Source organism: Cavia porcellus, unplaced genomic scaffold (assembly GCF_034190915.1).
Source record: "Cavia porcellus strain 051 isolate PalLab524CR breed Dunkin Hartley unplaced genomic scaffold, mCavPor4.1 scaffold_8, whole genome shotgun sequence".
In the NCBI taxonomy this organism is placed as follows: domain Eukaryota; kingdom Metazoa; phylum Chordata; class Mammalia; order Rodentia; family Caviidae; genus Cavia; species Cavia porcellus.
In genome coordinates this window covers 42,142,914-42,166,108 of record NW_026947491.1, presented here as the reverse complement: position 1 = coordinate 42,166,108, position 23,195 = coordinate 42,142,914, and the positions used below count along the sequence as shown (strand labels likewise).

The 23,195-nt window shown below is 39.1% G+C and overlaps 1 protein-coding gene across 5 annotated transcripts in view; it reads right to left on the bottom strand.

Moving 5' to 3' along the window:
- Positions 1-23,195, bottom strand: part of Dip2b (disco interacting protein 2 homolog B) — a 220,058-nt gene that overhangs the window by 24,287 nt on the left and 172,576 nt on the right. For all 5 annotated transcript variants that reach the window (XM_063254739.1, XM_063254741.1, XM_063254743.1 and 2 more), the window contains 6 exons: positions 22,195-22,309; positions 14,703-14,904; positions 5,746-5,855; positions 5,548-5,628; positions 1,575-1,698; positions 516-637 (listed from right to left, as the gene is read on the bottom strand). In XM_063254739.1, coding sequence (XP_063110809.1) covers positions 516-637; positions 1,575-1,698; positions 5,548-5,628; positions 5,746-5,855; positions 14,703-14,904; positions 22,195-22,309 — 754 coding nt within the window. The remainder of the gene's footprint in view (positions 1-515; positions 638-1,574; positions 1,699-5,547; positions 5,629-5,745; positions 5,856-14,702; positions 14,905-22,194; positions 22,310-23,195) is intronic.

Sequence of the window (23,195 nt, the reverse complement as noted above, 5' to 3'; positions counted from 1 at the left end):
GCTGGGATTACATGTGTGTGCTACCACACTTGGTCCTTTTTCTACTTTGAGACAAGATTTTATTAAATTGCCCACACTGAGCTCAAACTTGCATCCTCCTGTGTCAACTTCCTTAAGTGCTAAAACTGTGGATATTTGCCACCATGCCCAGCTAAAATTTTACTTGAGGGGGAGTGGTTTGAGACAGGGTCTCACAATGTAGTCCAGGCTGGCCTTGAACTCCTGATGATCCTCCCCTCTCAGCTTCTTGAGTGCTGGGATTACAAATACACGCCATCACATTTAGTAAAATTTTACTTCTTCTAATTTTTTTTTTTTGTCTTTTTCGTTTTTTATCGGTACCAGGGATTGAACTCATGACTGCCTGCTTGCAAGGCAGGCGCTTATGCCGCTGAGCTAAATCCCCAGCCCGAAATTTGACTTCTTAACAAAACTAGAAAATTATTAAGGATCCTTAGTTGTTTGAATTTGGGCTTAATGAGATAAAGACAAAGCAAGGTACAGTTGATACTTACATCAACAATCATGCGGACAGTAGGCAATGTGGCAGTAAGGTTTTGAGCATGAGGAGGTCTGACGGTCACAGGTATACATCCTGCATATAGGCAGCCATAGAATGCAGCAATCAACTCAATGCCTGTAAGACAAAGGGCATGGTTAGGAGATCATTAACCACTAGTACCACTAAGAAGCTAGGTGTGGTGCTACACACCTGTGATCCCAGAATTTGGCTGAGGCAGGAGGATCTCTGTGAGTTTGACACCAGCCTGGGCTACACAGTGAGTTCAAGGCCAGCCCAAACTACATAACAAGATCCTGTCTCAAAAAAAGAAAAATAAAACAACAACAACAAAAAAACCCCAAATAAACAAACAAAACCACTCCCTAATATCACTAAGAAACTAAGTGCAGATCTTCTAAAATCAGTTTCTGACATGAGATATGTAGACTACAATTTAACAAGATATCAGAAGAAATTTTAAAAAGTAAAAGAAACTGAAAATGAAGAAGCATATAAAACAACTTAAAACTAAGAAGCCACAAATAAATAGCAAAGAAGAAACTCTTGACAGATGCTTGAAAGTAAGTTAATGTTATTAACCGACATTAATTAGAAAAAAAAAAAAAAAAAAACCTGCAAAATTCAGGGAAGCCTATGTAGGGAAGTGAAAGGATGGAAAACACAGAGACAGGAAGCCCAAGCTCTCGTTAAGTATCTTGAAGGCTGTACAAAAGCAACTGGACCCCTTGTTCTCACTGTAATTGGTGTGAGCTTCTGAGGGTTCCCCAAAGTCAGAAAGTTCAGGCATTCATTTACTGATTCACTCATGTATATTCAACATTTCCTGAGGGCCTTTGGTGCCAAGAACTGATAATGGAAGTCTAAGCACAGCAGATCTGGTTCTAGCAGAGCCATCCCATGGACAGCTCTGAGGGGCTGCATCTTAGCTCTTGAGCTGATATTCTTGGTGCCAGGAATGCAGTTTCCATGGCTGCTGACTTTGGCCCTGAATTCTGTACATGAGGGAGTAAGGGAACATGGGAGTCTAGTCTATCAGTAAACTGATACTTACCAGGTGGGTAGAGCAATACCACATTGTCTCCTGCATTTAAATGTCCTTTGTCACCCAGAACTGATGCAATCCTCTCTGCTCGCTTATGAAGCTGGAGGCAGCTGGCTGTGCACACAGTAGTTCCCTTTAAACAGAGAAAAGGATAAGCCAATCAAAGCTTAGTCAGGTGGTCGAATGTGGAGGCACACACTAATACCAGCACTCTGTGAGGCAGAGGCAAGAGGATCACAAGTTGTGGCCCAGCACAGGCAATTTAGTGAAAAGGGATAAGGTGGCAAGGTAGCTTAGTGGAACTTTCCCATGCCACAGAACAACTCCCAAACAAACATGAAGCTCAGTGAGGAAATAAATAGGGCAAATACAGTCACCATGACACACTGCCTAAAAGGCTCGCGCTTTGGCAAATTACCCTTTGTGAATCATTTGTAAAAATTTCCTAAGTATCAACAGCTAGGTGGGGCAACTGGGTATGGTGGTGCACACCTGTCATCTTAGCACTTGGGAGGCTGAGACAAAAAGATGATTGTAAGTTTGAGGCCAGCCTGAACTAGACAGCAGATCTTGTCTCAAAAACCAAAACAAACCAACAAAAAGCTTCGTGGGAGGCTCCCTTTTTCAGTGTCTGCAGGTACTCAGGATATATTAAAATTAACTTACATCAAATATTTAAAGTTTCTCTTGCTTAACGTGATTTTAAAAATACACAATTAAGAAAATTTTAAGTGAGGAAATAAGAGAAGAGGGAAATAAAAGAATTCAAAGTATAATAGAATGAGGACAGCAGGAAGAGTGAGGTCAAGATAGTAAATGTTCGGCCAGGGAGATGGCTTAGCAGCACAGCACTTGCCTGGTAAGCTCCCCATGAGTTCCCTAGTATCACAAACAAACAGAAAGACAGTGCTGATCCATTTGTTGTGCAAAAGCACAAATTTGGCTCTGAATTTACTAACAAAAATAGAGTCTACCAACTATTAGTAAAGATTAAGAGATGAGAAAGGGGTCAATTTTCTTTTTCTTTCTTTCTTTCGTCTCTTTGAGACAGGTCTCACTATGCAGTTCAGCCTAGCCTTGAATTCACTTTGTAGTGCAGGAAGACCTCGAACTCACAGTGATCCTAATGCCTCAGCCTCCCGAGTGCTCGGATAACAGGTGTGTATCACCATGCCCAGCAGGGGTCAATTTTCTTGATCTTGAGAATAATTGCTCCTGTGCACCTTCATAAAGTTTTACTGAGCTAGGCTTTTGAAGTCCCTCCTTGCAAAATATGGCATATGTAAGGAAAAGTACAAAACATACAGGTGGTTTATGAAAACCCAGTAAGCCAGCATCAGTGAGCCTGGCAGCTCAAATCACTTATAGGTCCCCCACTCACAGTCTTTTCTTTTGTTCCACAGATAACTATCATCTTGACTTTTTTAACTATTGATTTTCTTTCCTGTACATTTTTAGCATACATGAAATTTCTTGGAGGTATATCAATGAAACTGTATTGTATATACCCTTTTGTGCTATTTCTTTCTTTTTTTTGGTCTTTTTGAGACAGGGTCTCGCTATGTAGTTCAGGCTGGCCTTGAGCTCACTTTGTAGCCCAGGGTGGTCTCGAATTTATAAAGATCCTCTTGCCTCAGTCTCTGGATTACTAGGATTACAGGTGTGCACCATCATGCCCAGCTCCTTTGTGCTATTTTTTTCATTCAAATATAAGCATCATCTTGCTGCTGTATGTAGTCACAGTCCTATGTTTACTGCTATATAATATTTCATTGTGTGAAGATGTGACAATTTATCTATTTTACTATTGATGAACACTGTCATTTTTGGACATGTATTCAGATGGTTAAACACACTGAATTCTGATATGGTACAGGGCTCAAAATGTAACTTGGGGGTCAGCAGGTTGCCAAGCTTCAATCATACTGGACATGCCAAATGGTATTCTAGGTGGTTGTTCTCTATCATGCTAGTACAGACTGTCTCATACTATAATTTTAAAATGGATAAAAATCTCACAAGTTGTTTTTTTTTTTGGAGAAAGTGTCTTTTTGAGACAGGGTTTCACTGTGCTGTTAAGGCTGGTCCTTGAATTCACTTTGTAGCCCAGGTTGACATTGAAGCCACAGTGAATTTTCTGCCTGAGCTTTTCGAATGCTGGGATTACATATTCATGCTGTCTGACTACAAAATACAAGTTTTACAAAGCTATTTCTTTAAAAACTTTTAAATTTGATTAACATAAAACAGTACTAAAAACTAGTATACAATATAAGTAATTTTATATATAACAATTTAAAAGCAGCACCATTATACTATATGACCTGTCAAAGACTGTAGAGTGTGTTGGTTAAGAATATGTGCTTGGGGCTGGGAATTTAGCTCAGCAGCATAAGCACCTGCCTTGCAAGCAGGCAGTCGTGAGTTCGATCCCTGGTACTGAGGAAAAAGAAAAAGAAAAAGGAAAAAAAAAAAAAAAAATGTGTGCTCACAGCCTAAGTTCAAATGAATGGAAAGAGCTTATCTCTATTTGATTGGTGCATGCTGCGGGCATGTGCTGAAATAGCACACTGAACCCAAGGCTTAGATATCAAGGTATGTCTCCAGCCCTTTTTTTTATTTTGACATGGTCTAAGTTGCTAAGCTGCCCAGGCTGGGCAGGAACTTGTCCTAGAGCCCTGGGATGATGGGCATGCATCACTGTAACTGATAAAAAAAAAACTTTTTTAAAGAACTAATTTCTTAACCCTACTCCTTACTGTGTGATCTATACCCCTTGGTTTTTCTTTTTTCAATACTGGGAATTGAACTCAGGACCTCACACTTGCCAGGCAGATGCCGTGCTGCTGAGCTATATATATCCCTGGCCCTTGGCACCTTGGTTTCTTATATACTATGGAATGTACCTAGACTAGGATCTTCAGTATATACTCAATTATTAATGCTTTATATCCTATTTTCCTCTAATATGATTTTTTTTTGGATAACAAACATTCTTCTATGATACTGCACTGGATATACCCAGTACTTTATCATGCTTGTATGCCATAACTTATTTAGCTCTCTATTATTGGGCAGTAAGGTTATAACACTGAAATAAGTATCTTTTTGGCTAAAGTCAGGGATTAATAAAGCACAGCAGCAAATTAAAGTTCAGTAAAATGATGTTCTAGCCATAAGGAACACGTCGTTAGGACACTGCCAGCCTGGATAAATCTAACATAGAATATCAGGAAGTGTAGAAGAATGAAATACATGTCTGTTGGGCAGTCATTCACTTATATTATTTCTCTAACCAAGAAACAAAATTGAGTCTATGCCTAGAGAGTATCAATCTCATAGCATCCACAACTTTAACCATAGCCAGGTCTGGGAAGGAACTGGAGAATTGAGTATGCTAACAGCTTCTTAATGATGTGTAAGAATCTTTGTGAATCCGTGAGCTAAGAAGAAGCCCGCATAACAGAGATATAAGGAGCAAGAAGACCCATATTTTCTACCACAAAAGCATCGGTTCTCAATGTTTGTAATGACTCATCACAAGATATGTCATGGCTTGTATGCAGATATTCCCTCAAAGCCTCATGTGGTCATAGGTGGGGCTTTCTGCAGTGACTAGATTTATGGTGTGTGAATGTGGATTAAAGGTGTGGTACTGGGATTGGGAGTGCAGATGATGGAAGCTCTACCCTGGGGTTTATGGCCTGGCTACAACACAAAGTGACAGAGGGAAGGCAGGCCTGCCACTGCTGCCTGCTGCCTCCTGTTTGCCATGTCATGGATTGTTTGTATTGAGTAACACCTCTATGCCATGCTGCACTGCCTTGGAGCCTATCCTGCACAACCTATCCTCGTGTATAAAAACAAGGAGAAAGTACTAACTTCTTCAGAGGTGGTAACAATTTCTAATTAAAGGAAACCAAGAGCCCTAAATTACTCCCACAAGATGCAGCCAATCAGATGTGCAACTGAACTTTCCTACCTTGGCATTTAACAGCATGAAGAGGACATGGTCAGGTGTTGCCTGGGCACGCCACTGCAAAATCTCAGCCAGAAACTGATGCTGTAGTCAGAAAGCAGAAAAAGGCAAGCAATTTTCAAAAGTCATTATTATTCATCCTTCTTCTGTTCCCTGCAATATAAGTTATGCCCTTGACTCAGTTCAAAAGTCAGCACTTACCTTGCGTACTAAATCGTTCTCTTCAATTTGCCCCAGATCCCTTCCAGCTGCTTGTGCTATGCGTTTTCCAGCAACCAGATTCCCAACCATCACAGAAGCTGGACCAACACCTATAAGTACAGGCAGAAATTAACTCGCTGGAGACAATAATTCAAGCTTCACATTTCCAAAGCACTTCCAGACTAAAATTGGTCAAAACATTCACTCATCATCCATCCATTTATGGGAGACAGGTCTCACTATGTAGTTCAGGCTGGCCTTCAACTCATTGTATAACCCAGGCTGCCCCCAAACTCACTGTGATCCTCCTGCCTCAACCTCCCAGGTGCTAGAATTACAGGTGTGTGCCACTTCACCTGGCAATAACTTTTTTTTAATCTAGTGGCTTTCTATATCTGAACTATATTCCCATCCTATTTTACTTTTTAGAGGCAGGTCTTTCCAAGTTGCCCAGGCTGGCCCAGAACTTGAGATTCCTTCCTCAGCCTCTTGAGTACAGGTAGTGGAATTATAGGCAAGTACCGATGCTCAGCACTATAGAGAGGATTTTCAGTATTTCCAACACAAAGAGAGGATACATGAAGAGACACGCCAGTTATCCTGGTCCAATCATAATGTACATGCACTGAAATATATTACTATACCCCATATATACGTATAAGTATGTGTTACTAAAAAAATTAAAAATGCCTAAGTTTTGCTGGGTGTAGTGGCACACACTTGCAATAGCAGCTGTTCAGGGGTCCAAGAAAGAAAGACTGCGAGTTCAAGCCATCCTCAGCAACCAAGCAAGATCCAGTCCCAAAAAATGAATGAACAAACAAAGACAAGCGACTATAATCTCAGTACTTGGAAGTCCCAGCATTTCTTAATTCAGGAAAAACCTAAGTTTAAGTACTATCTGAGCAGCACATAAGGACCCTGTCTCAAAATTTAAAAAGTAAAATACCAAAAGCTCAGTGTGAAGGCTCTGAGTTTAGTCCTCAGTACCGGAAAACAAAAATCCATCAGTCAGTTTTTTAAAACGTTGGGGAGGTAGCTCATTATCCCAAAAATGTCAATCATAAACAAGTGGAGAAATTTTTTTAATTGGCTGATAGCATCAGATTACAGTTACCCCTCTCTTCCTTTTAGAGATGGTCTTTGGTATATCCTCCACGCTGGCCTTGAACTCAATATCCTCCTGTCTCAGCTTTCAAAGTGCTGGTATTACAGGCATTACAGAATCACAACTGGCTAAATTTTTCAACAGGATAATAATAGACTTCTGCTTGATTATAAGTATTTTATACTTGCTGAAATCCTTATGGGTGAAATGTCATGAGGTCTGCAAGCTACTTTCAGAGTTCAATGAAAAACAACATGTTAGCAACCAGTAAATCTAGGAGACGGAATATAGTTGTGCACTATGCTATCCTGTCTATGTTTCCATGGGTTTAACACTTCAGAATAAGTAAGGGGATCAGAATAAGTTTCCATGGGTTTAACACTTCAGAATAAGTACAGGGGTAGCTCTACAGGAGAAGGTGCTAGGATGCCTGTCTTGCTTGACAGTCACTTGAAGACTAAGACCTCAATTCAATGAACTGGGGAGATGGCAAAACGGTAACAAAACAAACTGACTGCCAACTGGGGTTTGACCAGCACTGATACTATACTGGATTAATATTAAATATTGCCCAAAAAATAAATATTGCCAAAATCTACAGATTCAGAATATAATGAAACAGATGAATGCCTGGCACAGTAGTACATGCCTTCAGTCCTGGCCCTCAGGAGGCTGAGGCAAGAGGATCATTGTGAGTTCAAGGCCAGCCTCGGCCACATACTGAATTTAAGGCTAGCATAAACTATGTAGTGAGACCCTGTCTCAAAACACCAAAATAAATACATTAAAACTTTAAAAAACAAAACAAAAGCACTTAGCTCATACAATCATTTTAAAAAGGATAAACATTTGGGAGAAACCAAATAAAGGTAGTAAGAGAAGTCTCTGTGCCATTTGGTAACTTTTTCTGAAAATGTGAAACTACGTAAAAAATTTTGTATTTATTTTTTATTTTTATTTTTGGGTTTTTGAGAGAGTCTCACTATGCAGCCTAGGCTGGCCTCAAACTCACAGTGATCCTCCAGCTTCTGCCTCCCTTTTTAAATTAAAAGGTTGAAAAAAAAAATAATGCAGTCCCTACACTCTTGACTATGAATCTACTTGCTACGAAGTATCTAGTGCAATTCTGAATATAATATGCAACATTTCTTAGGACAATGAATAACAGATTGCAGATATATCACTTCTGAAAGAGCCCTAAAGCAGAGACCTAGAATGTACTCGATTGTGGAAACTGTCCAATCCTGAATTCACACTATAAAAATAAATGCATGGCAAACTGTTTCTTTCTGGGTTTTGGTGACAGGGTCTTATTCTGTAATTCAGACTGGCCTTTAGCACACTATGTAGCCCACGATGGTCTTATACTCAGTGATCCTCCTTCCTCATCCTCTTGAGTGCTGGGATTATAGACATGCACTAACATGCTTGGCTCTAGCATGAGATTTTTTTTAAAGTAAATTTTGCACAGTAGTTTAAAACCGTAGGGCTGGGGATATATAGTTCAGTTGCACAGTGCCTGCCTGGCAAGTGAGTGTGAGGTTGTGAGTTTGATCCCCAGTACCATTTAAAAAACAAACAAAAAAGATAAAGCCACCAAAACTTCAGTGGCAATATCTTGAGATTTTTTTGTGTGCATTATTTTTTTCCTGGGTGCAATTCTCAAGTCTGTAGGTAAGTGAGAAAAGTACTAAAGCTAGTAACTCCAGAAAGATGCAGTGATGCACCTGTAAACATGTCTTTCTGAACAAAGCTCTGTAAGTTTCTTGTGGCAAAAGCCACTTATTAACCTAATACCTATTCTTTTCTTCCTTAATAACCCAGGCCCCAGTTTCCAGCTAGACACATGTCTGGAAAAAAACTGTATTCTTCAGCATGAAAGCAAAATATGCAAAGGGAAGTCATAGGTATAATTTCTAGAAAATATGTCAAGGAAAACGTTTCTCTTCTCAAGTTTTTCTCTCACCTACTAGGCAACCTAATGGACCTTGAGGCAGTCGAGCAAGAGGGTTGTGGCAGATCAGCTGATTTTTTCAGAATCCTTTCCTTCTTGTCCTAGTTGTGGTCACATGAGAAGAATCCACTTCTCTGATCTCTGATTTTGGGCACAGTCTAACTTGTTTTGGATAACGAAACTTTAGCAGACCATAATACAAGCTGAAAATTTAGCTTGTGTGGTTTGGCTGGTCTTCTTGCTTCTGCCATCTGCCCTGAGAGAAATACAGCTTTGGGAACTGTTGGTCCCATGAAGAGGAGCCGCATGAACAATTCTAAACTCAACTTGCAGCTGGAGGCAGAGTCCAGCCCAGCTAACCCAGTATTTCACAGTGAAAAACAACTGCTGTTATTTCAGGGCGCTGGATTCTTGGGGTATGTGGTATGTGGCATAACTATAATAATAACTGACTGATCAAACAGAGAGTAAAAAAGTCAGGTAGCTAGAATAGGAGTGACCATGGTAGCCCTGGGCTGCCTAATTCTGAACTCTTACCTGAAACAAACAAACTTGATTTTTGTTGAAGCTACTGTTAACGTTTTTTTTCTCTCTGATATTCTGTATTTTTCTCAAGTCCCCAATTCTACGCTATTCCCTTATTAACTCATGATTCTCCAACTACTTTGGCCTCACACATATGCTTCCAGCAGAAAGTAAAATACTGAATCTAAACATAGTGCTTTCATCAGAAGGAATGAAATGGACGCTACATATTTGGAGACTGAGCAATAAGTCTTTTATACACTTGAGGGTTTTTTTTTTTTTTTTTTTTTTTTTTTGAGGCAGGGTCTTGCTATGCTGTTCAGGCTGGCCTTGAGCTCACTTTGTAGCCCAGGCTGGTCTTGAACTCGAAATGATCCTCCCACCTCAGCCTCCGGAGTGCTGGGATTAGGCATGAGCCACCACGCCCAGCACAAAAACAAAATTTTGCCAAATGTTTCTGTAAACCAAACTGTTTGCAAACAAAAAAGTATTCATGAACCAAGGTACCATGTAGTTTGCCATATGGAAATATAAAAATTGAGTCATTTGTAGGAAAATTGATATATCTTTTTTTTTTATTTAAAGAGAAAAAAAAGTAAAATTAAAAAAACAAAGCAGTAAAAGGGTACAAATAATACAGAATGTCAAGGAAAAAAATACAGTAAGATATCACTAGTTAATAGGTTACATATTGTCATGTTTGAAATAGTTGTCCAAATTATAAAATTGAAGCATGTAAAGTGAACATTCATATAATGAGATTGCAGACAGTGCTGATCAATGATCCAACAAAAGTTCAGTAATATGGATTTCCATCCTACACACTCAAACATACACGCAGTTATACCCCCTAGACCATCTTCCTTTCCTCTCTTTTTAATAACAATTACACTTTTTGGGTTTTTTTACTGCCACAATTCTTACTATTTTTTTGGAGAATAAAACCTAACATGGCTAAACAAAACAGAGTCGGTTAGAACAAAAGGATGGGCATAGTACATGATGTAAAAATAGATTATCAGGTGATCTAAAATGGTTACCATTGTGCCTGTTGCTATTTTTTTTAAAAAGTTGCCTATATTGTCAGGTATAATAGAATTGATCAAAACAGTACAGAACAAGACCAATAAAACCTACACTGGAGACCTTACAGGATTTCAAAAGAAGATAATAGTCAAACCATAATGGGCATCTTAGTGAATCTTATTGCCTTCAAAGTGGTTGCCTATACCCTCAAACTTGATACTATCAAATAAAATAGAATATAGTAAAATCTGACAGAACAAGATGGGGAGAGCAATACTGGGGATCATATCAGGTTAATAGGAAAACAAAAAAGTTACTATAATATATCCCACTATTTTTTAATTTAGTTTTCCCTTAATTGAAAAAAAATGTAAGAAAAAAACAGCTTAATTTTAAAAAAGGATTGTATTAGACCAACACAGGTCAGAACCGAACAATTTAAGTATCACTGTGTTTCACCCTCAGATAATCTAACATAATAGTAGTCACCATAGTGCCTCTTTCCTTGAATTATTTGAGTGTAACTTCATATACTATAGCATCAAGCATATCAAATCAGTCTGAAGCTATTCAAGAGAATGAAGAAATTACAGGGTATTTAGAACCAGTTAACAGAAAACGAACAATGGTTTCTACATTATCTCTTTGCCTATAAAAAATTTTGTTTATACTGTCGCATATAGTAAGATACCACATGTTAAAACCAGTGGAAACAGGTGTACAACAGCTTGATGGGACTTCAAAACAAGATGATATTAAGTCAGCACTAGCTTTTATGATGTGTTGGAAATAGGGAGACAGACCTTGAAGGAGATCAAGAAATGAAAGGAGGACAGAAGAAACAGAGGGGAAGGGGATGAAAAAAAGAATTAAAATGTGTTGTATACATGCAGTCAAGTGTAGTGATGCCTGCTTGTAATCCCAGCATGGCGAAGGCTGAGACAGGAAGACTGTCACAATTTTGAGGCCAGTCTGGACTGTAAAACAAGACCCTGCCTTAAAAAACAAAACAGATGTGTAGGTATGTAGAGAGGCCACACTGACTCCATTTTGTCCCAGACACATCCAGTTGACAGTGTTTTGGTAGAAGGTACAGGCTTTGAAACATTCCCACCAAGGTAAAAACATGAGGTCCCGTAAGGAAAAGAAGCAAACAAGTTATACAATCTAAGCATGTGCAATATGAGTTTCTTTGTTCTTTATCTCAATAAAAGCTGCTTGTTTATGCTGGCCACGTGGCAGCCAGTTTGCTGACCCTTAAGTGTGTGGATCCCTTTATTTTCCCTTTGCTTGCACAACCCCTACATATGTACATGTACCAATTCCACAAAAGAAATAAACATAATGTACTACAAACATATACTAATACAGAAGAATTTTAGGTTTTCTGTTTTTAGATTTTTTTTTTCTCTTTTTGAGTTAAGGCTGGGAATCCTCTAGCTTTAGCCTTAAAGTTCTGAGACTACAGGCATATGCCACCACGTCTGGCTTTTTAAAAAATTTTTTTGGAGGCAGGGTCTTACTATACAGTTCAGGCTGGTCTTGAAGTCTCTATGTAGTCCAAGCTGGTCTCAAATTCACAGTGATCCTCCTATCTTAACTTTTTGTAGTTTTAGGTGGCGGGGGAAATACTGGGAATTGAACTCAGGACCTCATGCATGTCAAGAATTGCCTTGGCCTCCTGAGTACTGGGATACAGGGTTGTATCAGGTCTGGCTGTAACATCTTTTTTTTTTTTTTTTTTTTTTTTTTTTTTTTTTTTGTGCCGGGGATCGAACGCATGACCTTGTGCTTGCCAAGCAGACGCTTAAGCCACTGAGCTAAATCTCCAGCCCCCACCTGTAACATCTTTTATTACAACCTAAATGTTTTGTTGAAAGAATTCTACACTAAATAGTACTCAAAATAGGATTTTTCCATGTGATAGTAAGATAGAACTTCAACATAGCAGAATGTGGAACGTGGAGAGATCTGGGCAGACAGTGGAGACTTGGCACTACGATTAAACCGAGAGCCTCAAGGATATTAGGCATACATCCCATCATGCAGCAAAACTCTTAGTCCCACGTGCACATATGTGTATCTTCTGTGATAATGGTGATTGAACCCAGAGCCTTTGAGAATAAGCAGTGAGCTACATCCACAGCTCTTTTTTATTTTGAGACAGGGTTTTGCTAAGTCACTGAATTACCTAGAACAGGTTCAAATCTACAACCCTCCTGCTTTAGGATCCAACTCTCGTGTTGGGATTACCGGTGTGCACCACCACACTCAGCAACAATAGTGTTTTATTTATGTGTCATATGCCTAGATGGATAACTGCATGCATGGCCATCCTCCTGCCTCACTCTCCCAAGTGCTGGGAGTATAGGTGTGTGCCATTATACTTGGTTCTCTTTATGTATTTCTTGATCAGTAATGCAAACTTCTTGATTTTGAACAGCCCTTTAGAATATTAGCCTTAATAAACTCCTTTTTCCACTAGCAAAAGCTGATAAATATCACACATATTTTATAAATAATGGCTGTAAGAGATGGGTAATTGAAGCATGGTATGGTGGCACAAGTGTCTAATCTCAGCACTCTGAAAGACTGAGGCAGGATGAGTCCAGCCTAGGTAATTTAATGAGAACCTGTTTCAACAAGCACTGGAGATATAGTTTAGTGTGAAAGAAAGCCCTGGTTCAATCCCCATCCCAGCCAACAGGGTAACAACAGTTTTTATCTTTTTGAGAGAGGGTTTTGTAGGGAGCTGCCCACTAGGTCTGAGAATAAAGACTACCTGGGAAGAACTGCAAAAACCGTGACTCTGGGCCCCCAAAATCAGGCCCTTGGTCTGCCATTAGGGTAGATTACTAGGCAACAGGGTATCATGTGACATTAAATTGCTAAATGTATAAATAAATGCCCCTATAGTAAGGGGCAGTTCCTTCCCTCTCATCAGGAGAAAGAGGCCTCTACCTGACCCCAGTTTTTGTCTCTTTTTCTCATCCATCTGAGGTCCTTCACCCTGGGATCCCCAAAAGCTATGGTAGTTGCTGCACTGGTCATGGCAGGGTTTCACTCTCCAGTTCAGGCTGGCCTTGAACCCTCAGCGATACTCCAGCCTCAGTTTCCAGAGTGCTGGGATTACAAGTACATAGCAACAGCTGATGAGTTGCTAACAACACCTAGGTAAACCAGTGTGATGTGACCTTCAGCCAACAGGTCACTGCAGTAATCACTGAAGCATATCAACATCCTGATAGTCTGATAATATCCTAGGGTCTCGAGGCTTACCTTATACTTATTATGTATCATGTTTACCTCTCAGTAAAAAGCTAGCAGAAATAAAGTCATACCTTTCCTGCCTTTTCTCATCTTTCAACTTTCCTCTCCTTTTCCTGACACATTTGGAGGCTGATGTACACTATGTGTACCTGCATATGTGGCATGGCCTGGGAATGCCGGATTTTGGCTTTCATTTGCTGTCAGGCATATAAAAAACTAGGAGCCTCTCACTTCCAGCTCTAAAAATGAAAAGAATCAATAAAATCTAATGGTCACAGTTTGGATTTAATGGCAACTTTATCATGACTGATCCTGAACTAATTACTCCTGTTCTTAGCCTCCTACTTAGTCCTGTAATATTCATCGGGTCAGAATTTATGAAAAAAGTACAACTACTTGTTTTTTTTCTCTTTTCTATAAGAAAGTCACATATTGTTAGCTGCACCTTCCACTCACAGGGATACAACTAACACAAAGTAGGCTGATTATTTTTGCACTTATGATCCAAAAAATTTCTGAGCTAATTATCTTGCTTCCAGAGGTGTTTCAGGCCCAACTTGGAATCCCTACAGGTGACAAGGAATGAGAGGGGATGACTCTAGATAAGAGATTCCCAACTGAAAGGCCATACTATGTTAGTATGCAGGGTGGGTTTTAGAAACACTATGTAAATCTCATGACTTTGGACAGAATACTTAACTTTTCTGATCTTTAGTTTCCACAGATGAGAGCAAAAGTTTAGGATTGTATATGTAAGATGCTAATACCAGCTATTCTTGGTATCAGAATCTTCCCTTAAAGCACTTCTTTTTACCTAGTTCTACCAGTGGAATTCTGATTATCTTGACCCACACTTTATACGCAGAAAAATTAGAAGCATACTACTTGGAAGAGATAGTAACAAATACAATAAAGCCTATTCAGTAGGGTCTCGAGCCTTACCTTTTGTCAACCAATGCTATTCCTATGTCACTAGTCTTTGTAAAGTCAAATTCTAAACAAAAATCATGCCATTAGACATCAGCTTCTTAAAGTTCCAACTGTAATGTTATGCCCTGAAAGCCAATGCATTACCTGGTTGCTTTTGCCGAGGCTTTGGCAAATTCGTCACACACGTATGTGGGCACATAAGTATGTTGCAAGGATGCAGAGATCCCTCCAGAAAGAGCTGTTTGGTATGAGATATATGGATTCCTCCTAGTGGCGTTTTGGGCAGTGTGTTGGCAGGCACCAGAGCAAGACAATAGACCCCCACTTGATGAATGCTATCGATTGCCTAGAAAAATACAAAGAAAAGTATTGAGATTACTCTTACTACATTTGATATACTCCTGGCATAATCCATAGTTTTACTGTAGGATTTTATTTATCCACACTAGGGCTACAGTCCAGTAGATCACTGTGATATTCTGTATCATTTTGGTACTGGAAATCAAACTCAGGACCTTGCACTTGCCAGGCAGGCACTGTGCCACTAGCTATATCTCTGGTTGATCGCCTGTATCTTAAGATCTAAAGAAAATTATTAAGATACCACATATCTGTCAATTATGGCAGAGTTACAGCAGGAGGGTAACACACTCTAAATGGCTAAGGCTACATACTGATTTGTTAGCTTCAGCGTGTTCTCTTTCAAACAATAACCATCAAAATCTTTGAAATTCAATTTTTTAATGTTTTACCTGGCCAATATAACTCATTTAAACAGAGACAAAGTATTTGTCTTACAAAAACAAAGCAGCTTTCTTTCTTTTTTTTTTTTTTTTTTTTTTGTCTTTTTCATTTTTATCGGTACCGGGGATTGAACTCACGACCGCCTGCTTGCAAGGCAGGTGCTTATGCCGCTGAGCTAAATCCCCAGCCCCTCAAAGCAGCTTTCTAAATGGGTTCTCATTAAGTGATTTACCATGTTACCACTGCAAAACACCTCTGCAAAACACCAGCTAAGGCCTTGGGCTACACTGGGTGTAGACTGCTACCAGTGACGTCACCATATACTCACTCAGAGTCAACTGTGCTTGTTTCTACAATGCCCAAGATGGCTGTGTTTCACACAGTTTGAGTATTACATAAACAATACAATACAAACGCAAAAAGACTGAAACCAAAGATGATGCATTTGGCTACAATTTATAGAAGATTACCCAGAACTCAAACTGGATAATTTATAAATATATTACTCTAAGTTAGATGAATACACTTTTATTTTTTGTGTTCAAATTTAATATTTGAAGTTTTTTTCATTTTTATAAATTTCGGTTATATCTGTTTATCTATCTACTCATCTATTTATCTATCCATCTATCTGAGATAGGGTCTGTGTTGGTCAGGTTGCTCCTAAACTCCTGGGGCTCAAGTCACCCTCCTACCTGAGCTTCTTAAGTAGCTTGGACTACTGTGTGTAGCCAAGCCTAAATTCAACTGCCTCCTAAAACCAACCAAATACCCGTTCAAAACACACCTGTTAAGATTTTACTACACCACTCATAGGCCTTACTGAACTGCAACTACAAAGAACCTTAGAAAGACAATGGACTTACAGCCACAATAAAGTGAATCATAAGAGATGGATAAGGCTTTATTAAAAACTTTAAAAAACCAAGGAAACACATCTTCCTCAGTCTCTCCTAGGAACCAACACATACGACTGTGAAGTATGAAGTCTGCAAGAGTTATTGAGTCACTGTCTTTCAGAATACACAAAAAAGTAAAAACACAAAACAAAACAAAACAAAACAAAAGGGCAATCTACTTAGGACCTCTTCTGTCTCTCTCTCAGAAGCGTTCTTTCTCTCAATAAATATATTCTGCTCTTAACCTCCATTGTTTCTCAAATTCATTCTCTGATTTTAGAGAACATGAACTTGTACCAGACATCTAGTAGACTGGGAGTTTCATTTCCCTATATCATTTGGAGGTCTTCCACAGATATCACTTGATGGAGCTAAGAGTTTGATTCTGTTTCATAGACTCTGGCCTGGAACTCATTTAAGTAACAAATTTTTATGCTTCAAAGTTTGCTTTTTTTTCTTTGCCCATTGCTTATAATTATTTGTGATTTGTCTTTACCCACTATCTATAATTACCTTGTCTCTTACATAGTTTTGGTGAAATCATGATAAATCTAAGTTAAAACATGGGACAATTATAAGGTTAAGATATTTCTTTAATGGCACATTTTTATTATTTTGTTCTTGTACATGTTGCATTTAAACTAGTTACTTGCTGGGGATTTAGCTCAGTGGCATAAGTGCCTGCCTGGCAAGCACGAGGTCATGAGCTCGATTGCTGGTACCAAAAAACAAAACAAAACAAAATACTAGTTACTAAATTTACTGGTACTCCTTGCTTGATTTTATTTAGACAGTAATGCTAGAAAGAATATTAGAGGGTTGGGGATTTAACTCAGCAGCATGCGCCCCTGAGCTCCTAAGTTCGACCCCCAGTACCAAAAAAACAAACAACAACAACTACCCCCCAAATGGAGGTGCACCCTAGAAAATCGGAGAGCCAGCAAACTATGATGAAAATAAAAATTACCTATTTAAAAAAAAAAAAAAGAATATTAGAACACCTCTGGTAGACTTTTAATATAAACTTTTGTAAAATGGGTTTTAAATAAAATCTAGCTCAGACTTAAAAAATATACATGCCTATAATAAAACCAGGTCTGTGTCCACCATTTATATCCAAGTTGTCAACTAATCAAAATGACGCAGAGACTGGTTTTTACAAATATAGTATATATTGTTGTTCATATACAAAAACTTAAAAGAGTTTTTCATTGGTCATACATTATCAAAAATTTAGAGATAATTACGATGAAAGCTAGAGGCATTTATGACAAAATGTCATAAATGAAGGAACCTAAATATCAATGTGTTACAATTGCTATCCCTCAGAATCAGTTTCTAAACTTACCTATTAGGTAATGCGTGTGCTTTGACTATATATGCCTTTGTACACATACTTTGATTATATATGCTTTGATTAAAATTTGTTCGTGCCTAAAGGATGCCAAACCCAAGTAATCATATAGATAATACCACTAACAAATATGCTACATTCTTTTTTTTTTTGGTCTTTTTCATTTTTATCGGTACCGGGGATCGAACTCACGACCACCTGCTTGCAAGGCAGGTGCTTATGCCGCTGAGCTAAATCCCCAGCCCGCTACATTCTTTTTAGATTCCTTTTACTAGAATCCACCAGATCCTGTCCAGAGAGAAAGTTACATGATACATATTGAGGCCTTAACTAACTATACTCAGCAAGCCTTAAATGCACTGCACCTAATCTCTCTCTCCACTTAGTAAATGAAGAAGTAAAATTAATGAGACAGGCCATCCTCTACATTCATATGCAGTGCAGGACATACTTGTAAATTGTAAAAACTAAATGTGTGTACATTCCTGACCCTCCTGCTAATATCTCAGTAACTGTTCAAGATAGTAGATAACTGGGGATTTAGCTCAGCGGCATAAGTGCCTGCCTTGTAAGCAGACAGTCGTGAGTTCGATCCCTGGTACCGATAAAAAGGAAAAAGGCCAAAAAAAAAAAAAAAAAAAGATAGTAGATAACAAATCAACGACATATTAGATTCTAAAATTCCCTGAACCTTATCCTTATCCTTCTTATATGAAGCCATTACTAGTTCCTCCTGGTAGAAATCTTTGTTAATTATACTCATAATTACCCTGCTGATTTTATTATTTGGCCCATGAATGTTTAATTGTTTCTTTGGTTTTGTCTCCTTCAGACTTAAAGTTGTATGTCTACCTACGATGAAAATGCTTGGTGTCTGTTAAGGGCCTTTAGATAGAACCTCTGCAGAGTATTTCTGACTGCTGATCAACAACTACCACCCTCTTGATCCTGAAGAAGCCAAATCAGCCACTGCCCTTTACTCCCTTAAGGTAGTTTGGGTTACTTCTTCAGAGCGGGGAATGTTATAGGGAGCTAAGTTAGTTAGAAATATAGGCAGTCAGATAGGGCTGGACCCTGAAGACCAGATATCTTGCAACACTGGAGGAGACAGACACCTCCTTTTGTGGGTCAGACTTCAAGACAAAGACAACAAATGCAACCACACTCCCAGTATAAACATCAGGGACTGATATGTTAAACACGTATAGATCACCTTGAGGAAGCCAGGAGTCACCATCCCAGCCCCCTACAGAAAGATTCACTAATTTTTAAGCATGCCTGCTTACTATGTGACATGCTTCAGCATTTGTCCCTGATTTGGTCAATTTTACCTGAACAAATAAATTAATCTTACTAGTTGACCATAGTTCTGTTCCATCTCATGCCTGCCTACCTTGCGAGTTCCCATGTTTTCCCATTTTGGACCCATCTCATCTTTTAGTTTTGCTCTATAAAAGCTCCTAGGAAAGACAAAGTCTCTGGCAACCCACTCAGGACCATTTCTGTCTCCCAGACAGAAGCTTTCTTTCTCTCAATAAATATATTCTGCTCTAAAAAACAAAACAAAACAACCCAAACAAATAATAAACTACACAAAAAGTTATCAAATGTATTATAGGTAGCCTAGATTGTCTCCTGAAAACATAGCATCTGGTAAATCATTTTACTAGCCACTTTTCCTTGGAAAGTGCTGAGTTAGGTACCTATTTGAGACTTGCAATTAGCTATCCTCAGTCTTTAAACTACTACAACCTCATCCACATTCACATGGACCCAGTTGAAAGGTCACGAAGCCTAGGAAGATAATAGCATTAACTTCATGCCTATATCAGATACCAAATCCCACTTTTATAAGGCTTTGAATTGATAATTTCTATGGTTATTTTCCTGGGAAAAATCTTCAGGACTTCAAGTATATTTACTTCTTTGTAATAGGAAAAAAAAAAAAAATGTGTATTTTACCACAAGTTTCTATCACTATGTCCCAACATTCATTTTTTGTAAAACAAGCAGGTCTGCATTTGTTTGAAAATATGAATGATAGGAAAACTACTTTGCATGTCTGCTTTTTAGCCATCTTTCAGAGTTCAGGCTACTCCTACATTTTTTAGTTTACATTTAGTCATTTTCTTTCATTTCCCTTTCTTTGATTTTTTTACTACAATTAGCTTATGCTACATTAGCTAATAATTCAGGATGACAGACTCTGAGGATAAAAAACATAACTGATAAGTCAAGCTGTGCTCACACCTGTGGTCTTGACTTGAGAGGGTAAGGCAGAAGGATCACTGTGAATTTAAGGCCAGTCAGGGCTATATAGTGAACTCTTGTCTCAAAAACCACAAAAATATGCTAGACATGGTGGCATACATCTGCAATCCCAACACTCAGGATGCTGAGGCAGGAGAATTGCTGTGAGTTTAAGGTCAGCCTGAGCTACAAATTGAGTTTCACCTATGCCTGAACTGCAAAGTGAAACCTTGTCTCAAAGAGAAACAACAAACAAACAAAACAACAATAAAACCCCCCCAAAACTCACAAAAAACAAAAAAACACCACAGCCAGGTGTACTCTTATAAACCCAGCACTCAGGAGGCTGACGCAGTTCAAAGTGCCTTCCAAGCCAGCCTGGAGTAAAGAGCAAGACCCTATCTCAAAAAAACAAAACAAAACCCAAGAAAACCCTTGGAGGACTGGGTGGAAGAAATTTGAAGTCATCTAACGTTGTCACTCCTCTCAGGCTAGCTTGCATCATTTCTAATAAACACAAATGTCCCAGGAAAAAAAGTTACAGCACTTGGAACTTGTCAAGTAACATGGAAGTTATGGCAAAGGCTGCCTGCGCTTTCTTCAGACTATCCAGCTGGCCAACAAGTATTTACTATGGTAAGTGTAAGCATAGCTGGCAGGTCTGAAGCCTGACCAGTGACAGAAGAGACAGGGATATGTTGGCCTTTGTAGGTCTTACAATAAGGGTCAGAAATAGACAATAACCATGTATCTATTTATGGTGGTAAATGCTAAGTAGAAAAATAAAGAAGAGCTGGGGATTTAGCGCAGCGGCATAAGCGCCTGCCTGGCAAGTGTGAGGTCATGAGTTCGATCCCTGGTACAAAAAAAAAAAAAAAAAAAAAAAAAGAGAGAGAGAGAGAAAGAAAGAAAGAAAGAAAAAGAAGAGTGGGGACAGAGAATGTTATTTAAGATACAGTGAACTTCTCTCAATCTCCTTATTAGTCATAATGCTTACTATGATCATTATTTTTTAATTTTTTAAAAATTTTATTTAAGGAGAAAAAGAAAAAAAAAACAGAAAAAGGGTACAAGTTATACAGAATTTCAGAAAAAATAAACAGTAGGAAATCACTAGTTAATAGATTACATATTCTCATCTTAGAAATAGTCGTTCAAGTCACAAAATTAAGACATACAAAGTGGACATTCAAACAATGAGACTGCAAACAGTTCTGTTCAATGATCCAACAAAACTGAGTAATATGGTTACCTATCTTATACACTTAAATATACATGTAGTTATGTCCTTTAGAACACTTTTTTTTTCTCTCTTTTGTACAATGACAATTACACATTTTGGATTTTATTACTCCCACAATTCTTATTACTTTTTTTGAAGAGAGTAAAACCAAATGCGACATATCAGAACAGAGTCAGTCAAATCAAAAGGATGGACATAATAGATAATGTAAAAACAAAATACAAGGTGATCAACAATGGTTACCTTACTGCCTCTTGCTATTTTTTAATGTTAATAAGAGTCATGATCAAGTCTGTAATATAAGCTATCTGAAAGGATGAGGCAGGAAGATCACAAGTTCAAGGCCAGACTGGGCCACTTAATAAGATCCTTCCCCTGCCAAAAAAGGGGGCTCTAGAGTTGCAGCTGGAGAAGACTGATAGAATGTCCCCAGGTTCAATCCCTAGCAGTTAAAAAAAAGAAAAAAAAATCATCATCATCATTGAGTACAGAAACTATGTACTTTATTATCTCATTCACTTCTTCTAATAACTCTGTAAAATAGATAATTTATTTCTACTTACATGTTAGGAAATGAACTCACAGTTAAGTTTAGTGACTTGTCTAGGAGTAAGGAGATTCAAATTCAGCACTCTCTGTAAACTCCAGAATTTAACCTAAACTCTCTACCCTGCATTCTGCTCCCCACTAGAAACATATCCTGGATACTAAGTCCAAATCCCTTCTCACATGCTTTGTGTCCCTGCATCACCTCTGACTCTGCAGCAGCTCCTTCAGAACATTCACATCCTCTACTCTCTTGGGAGCCTCATCTACAAGGTGACACTTGGCAGCGTGAGCGACTGACTGACTGCTGCCAAGTGCACTCATCACAGTGCAGACCCACTCCGCACACGGATAGCAGAAACTGCCATAAGCACAGAACATTCAGGCATGAAATAATCTGCTGAGGCGATCCGTTCAATTGTTCTTAGCAAGTAGGTAGAAAAATATCATGTAGTCCACTAAGAGAAATGATGTTAGTTATCTGACTTTGATAGCAGTGCCCAGAATATCTAAGCAATGACTGGCAAGAAAAAATTAAGGTGGCATAAGTGGCCCATTAAAGCATGTGCCTCCGCCATGGCTGCAGCCCGATACACTCACCTGTAGCACGCGGCTCATCCACTGGAAGCTGTCTTCTTCGGAGGCATCAGGTCTTTGCTCTGCAACCACCACGATGCGCTCATCATAAAATACAGACACAGAAAACACAGCAATTCTAAGAGAGACAGATCGAACACATCAGACTCCCTTCACAACCAGTCCTACTTACTTTGTTTAACTGGAATTACAGAGAGGAGACAACCCCATCATACCACTCAGAAATGAGTAGTTTAGGAAAGAAAATGTGCAATCAAATCATTATCACCAAAATGAAGATGGATTCATTCAAACATGTATTAAGCACTACTGTCATGAATGTTAGGGACAAAGTGGAAAATAAAACACAGTTCCTGTCTACACGGAACTTACGTTTTAGAGACAGAACAAAACCAACAAGGGATAAAAGGGCCACACTGCCATGTGTGTGGGAAGCACACAGGGCAGGGCTGGGAGGACTGGGGGGTGGGTGGTTGGGGAGTGCCTCCCTGGGGAGTGGACACTGGAGCAGAGACCTGAATGAGGTGAGGACGCGAGCCACGTGAAGATCTGGAGGAAGAGGATTCCGGGCAGAAGGAACGGAAAGCGAAAAGGTTCTGAGGTAGGGACGAGCTTGGCAGGTTTGAGGAACAGCAAGAAGGCCAGTGTGCCTGGAGCAAAGTGGTGAAGCAGAGAGCAGGAGGGAGAGTCAGACACAGGCGAGGGTAGATCGCAGAGGCCTGGGAGGTCAGGGAGGAAGGATGGAGTTGGTTCTGAGTGAGGTCTCCGCTCAAATGTCCCCTTACTAGTGAGGCATTCCCAGACCATCTCATGTAAGCAAGCAAGCCCCTCCCCTCATGGAAATGCAGCCGGCATCAGCCTCTCACAAGATCTATTTCCCTGTCCCCTCTGATACTAATTCCCTCTCATGGATGTGCAAGACTTGGCTTGTTTTGTTCAAAGCCACAGCTGAAGCATCTAGAACAGTGGGATGTGGTTGGCATCTGACGAGGAGTTGCTTAATG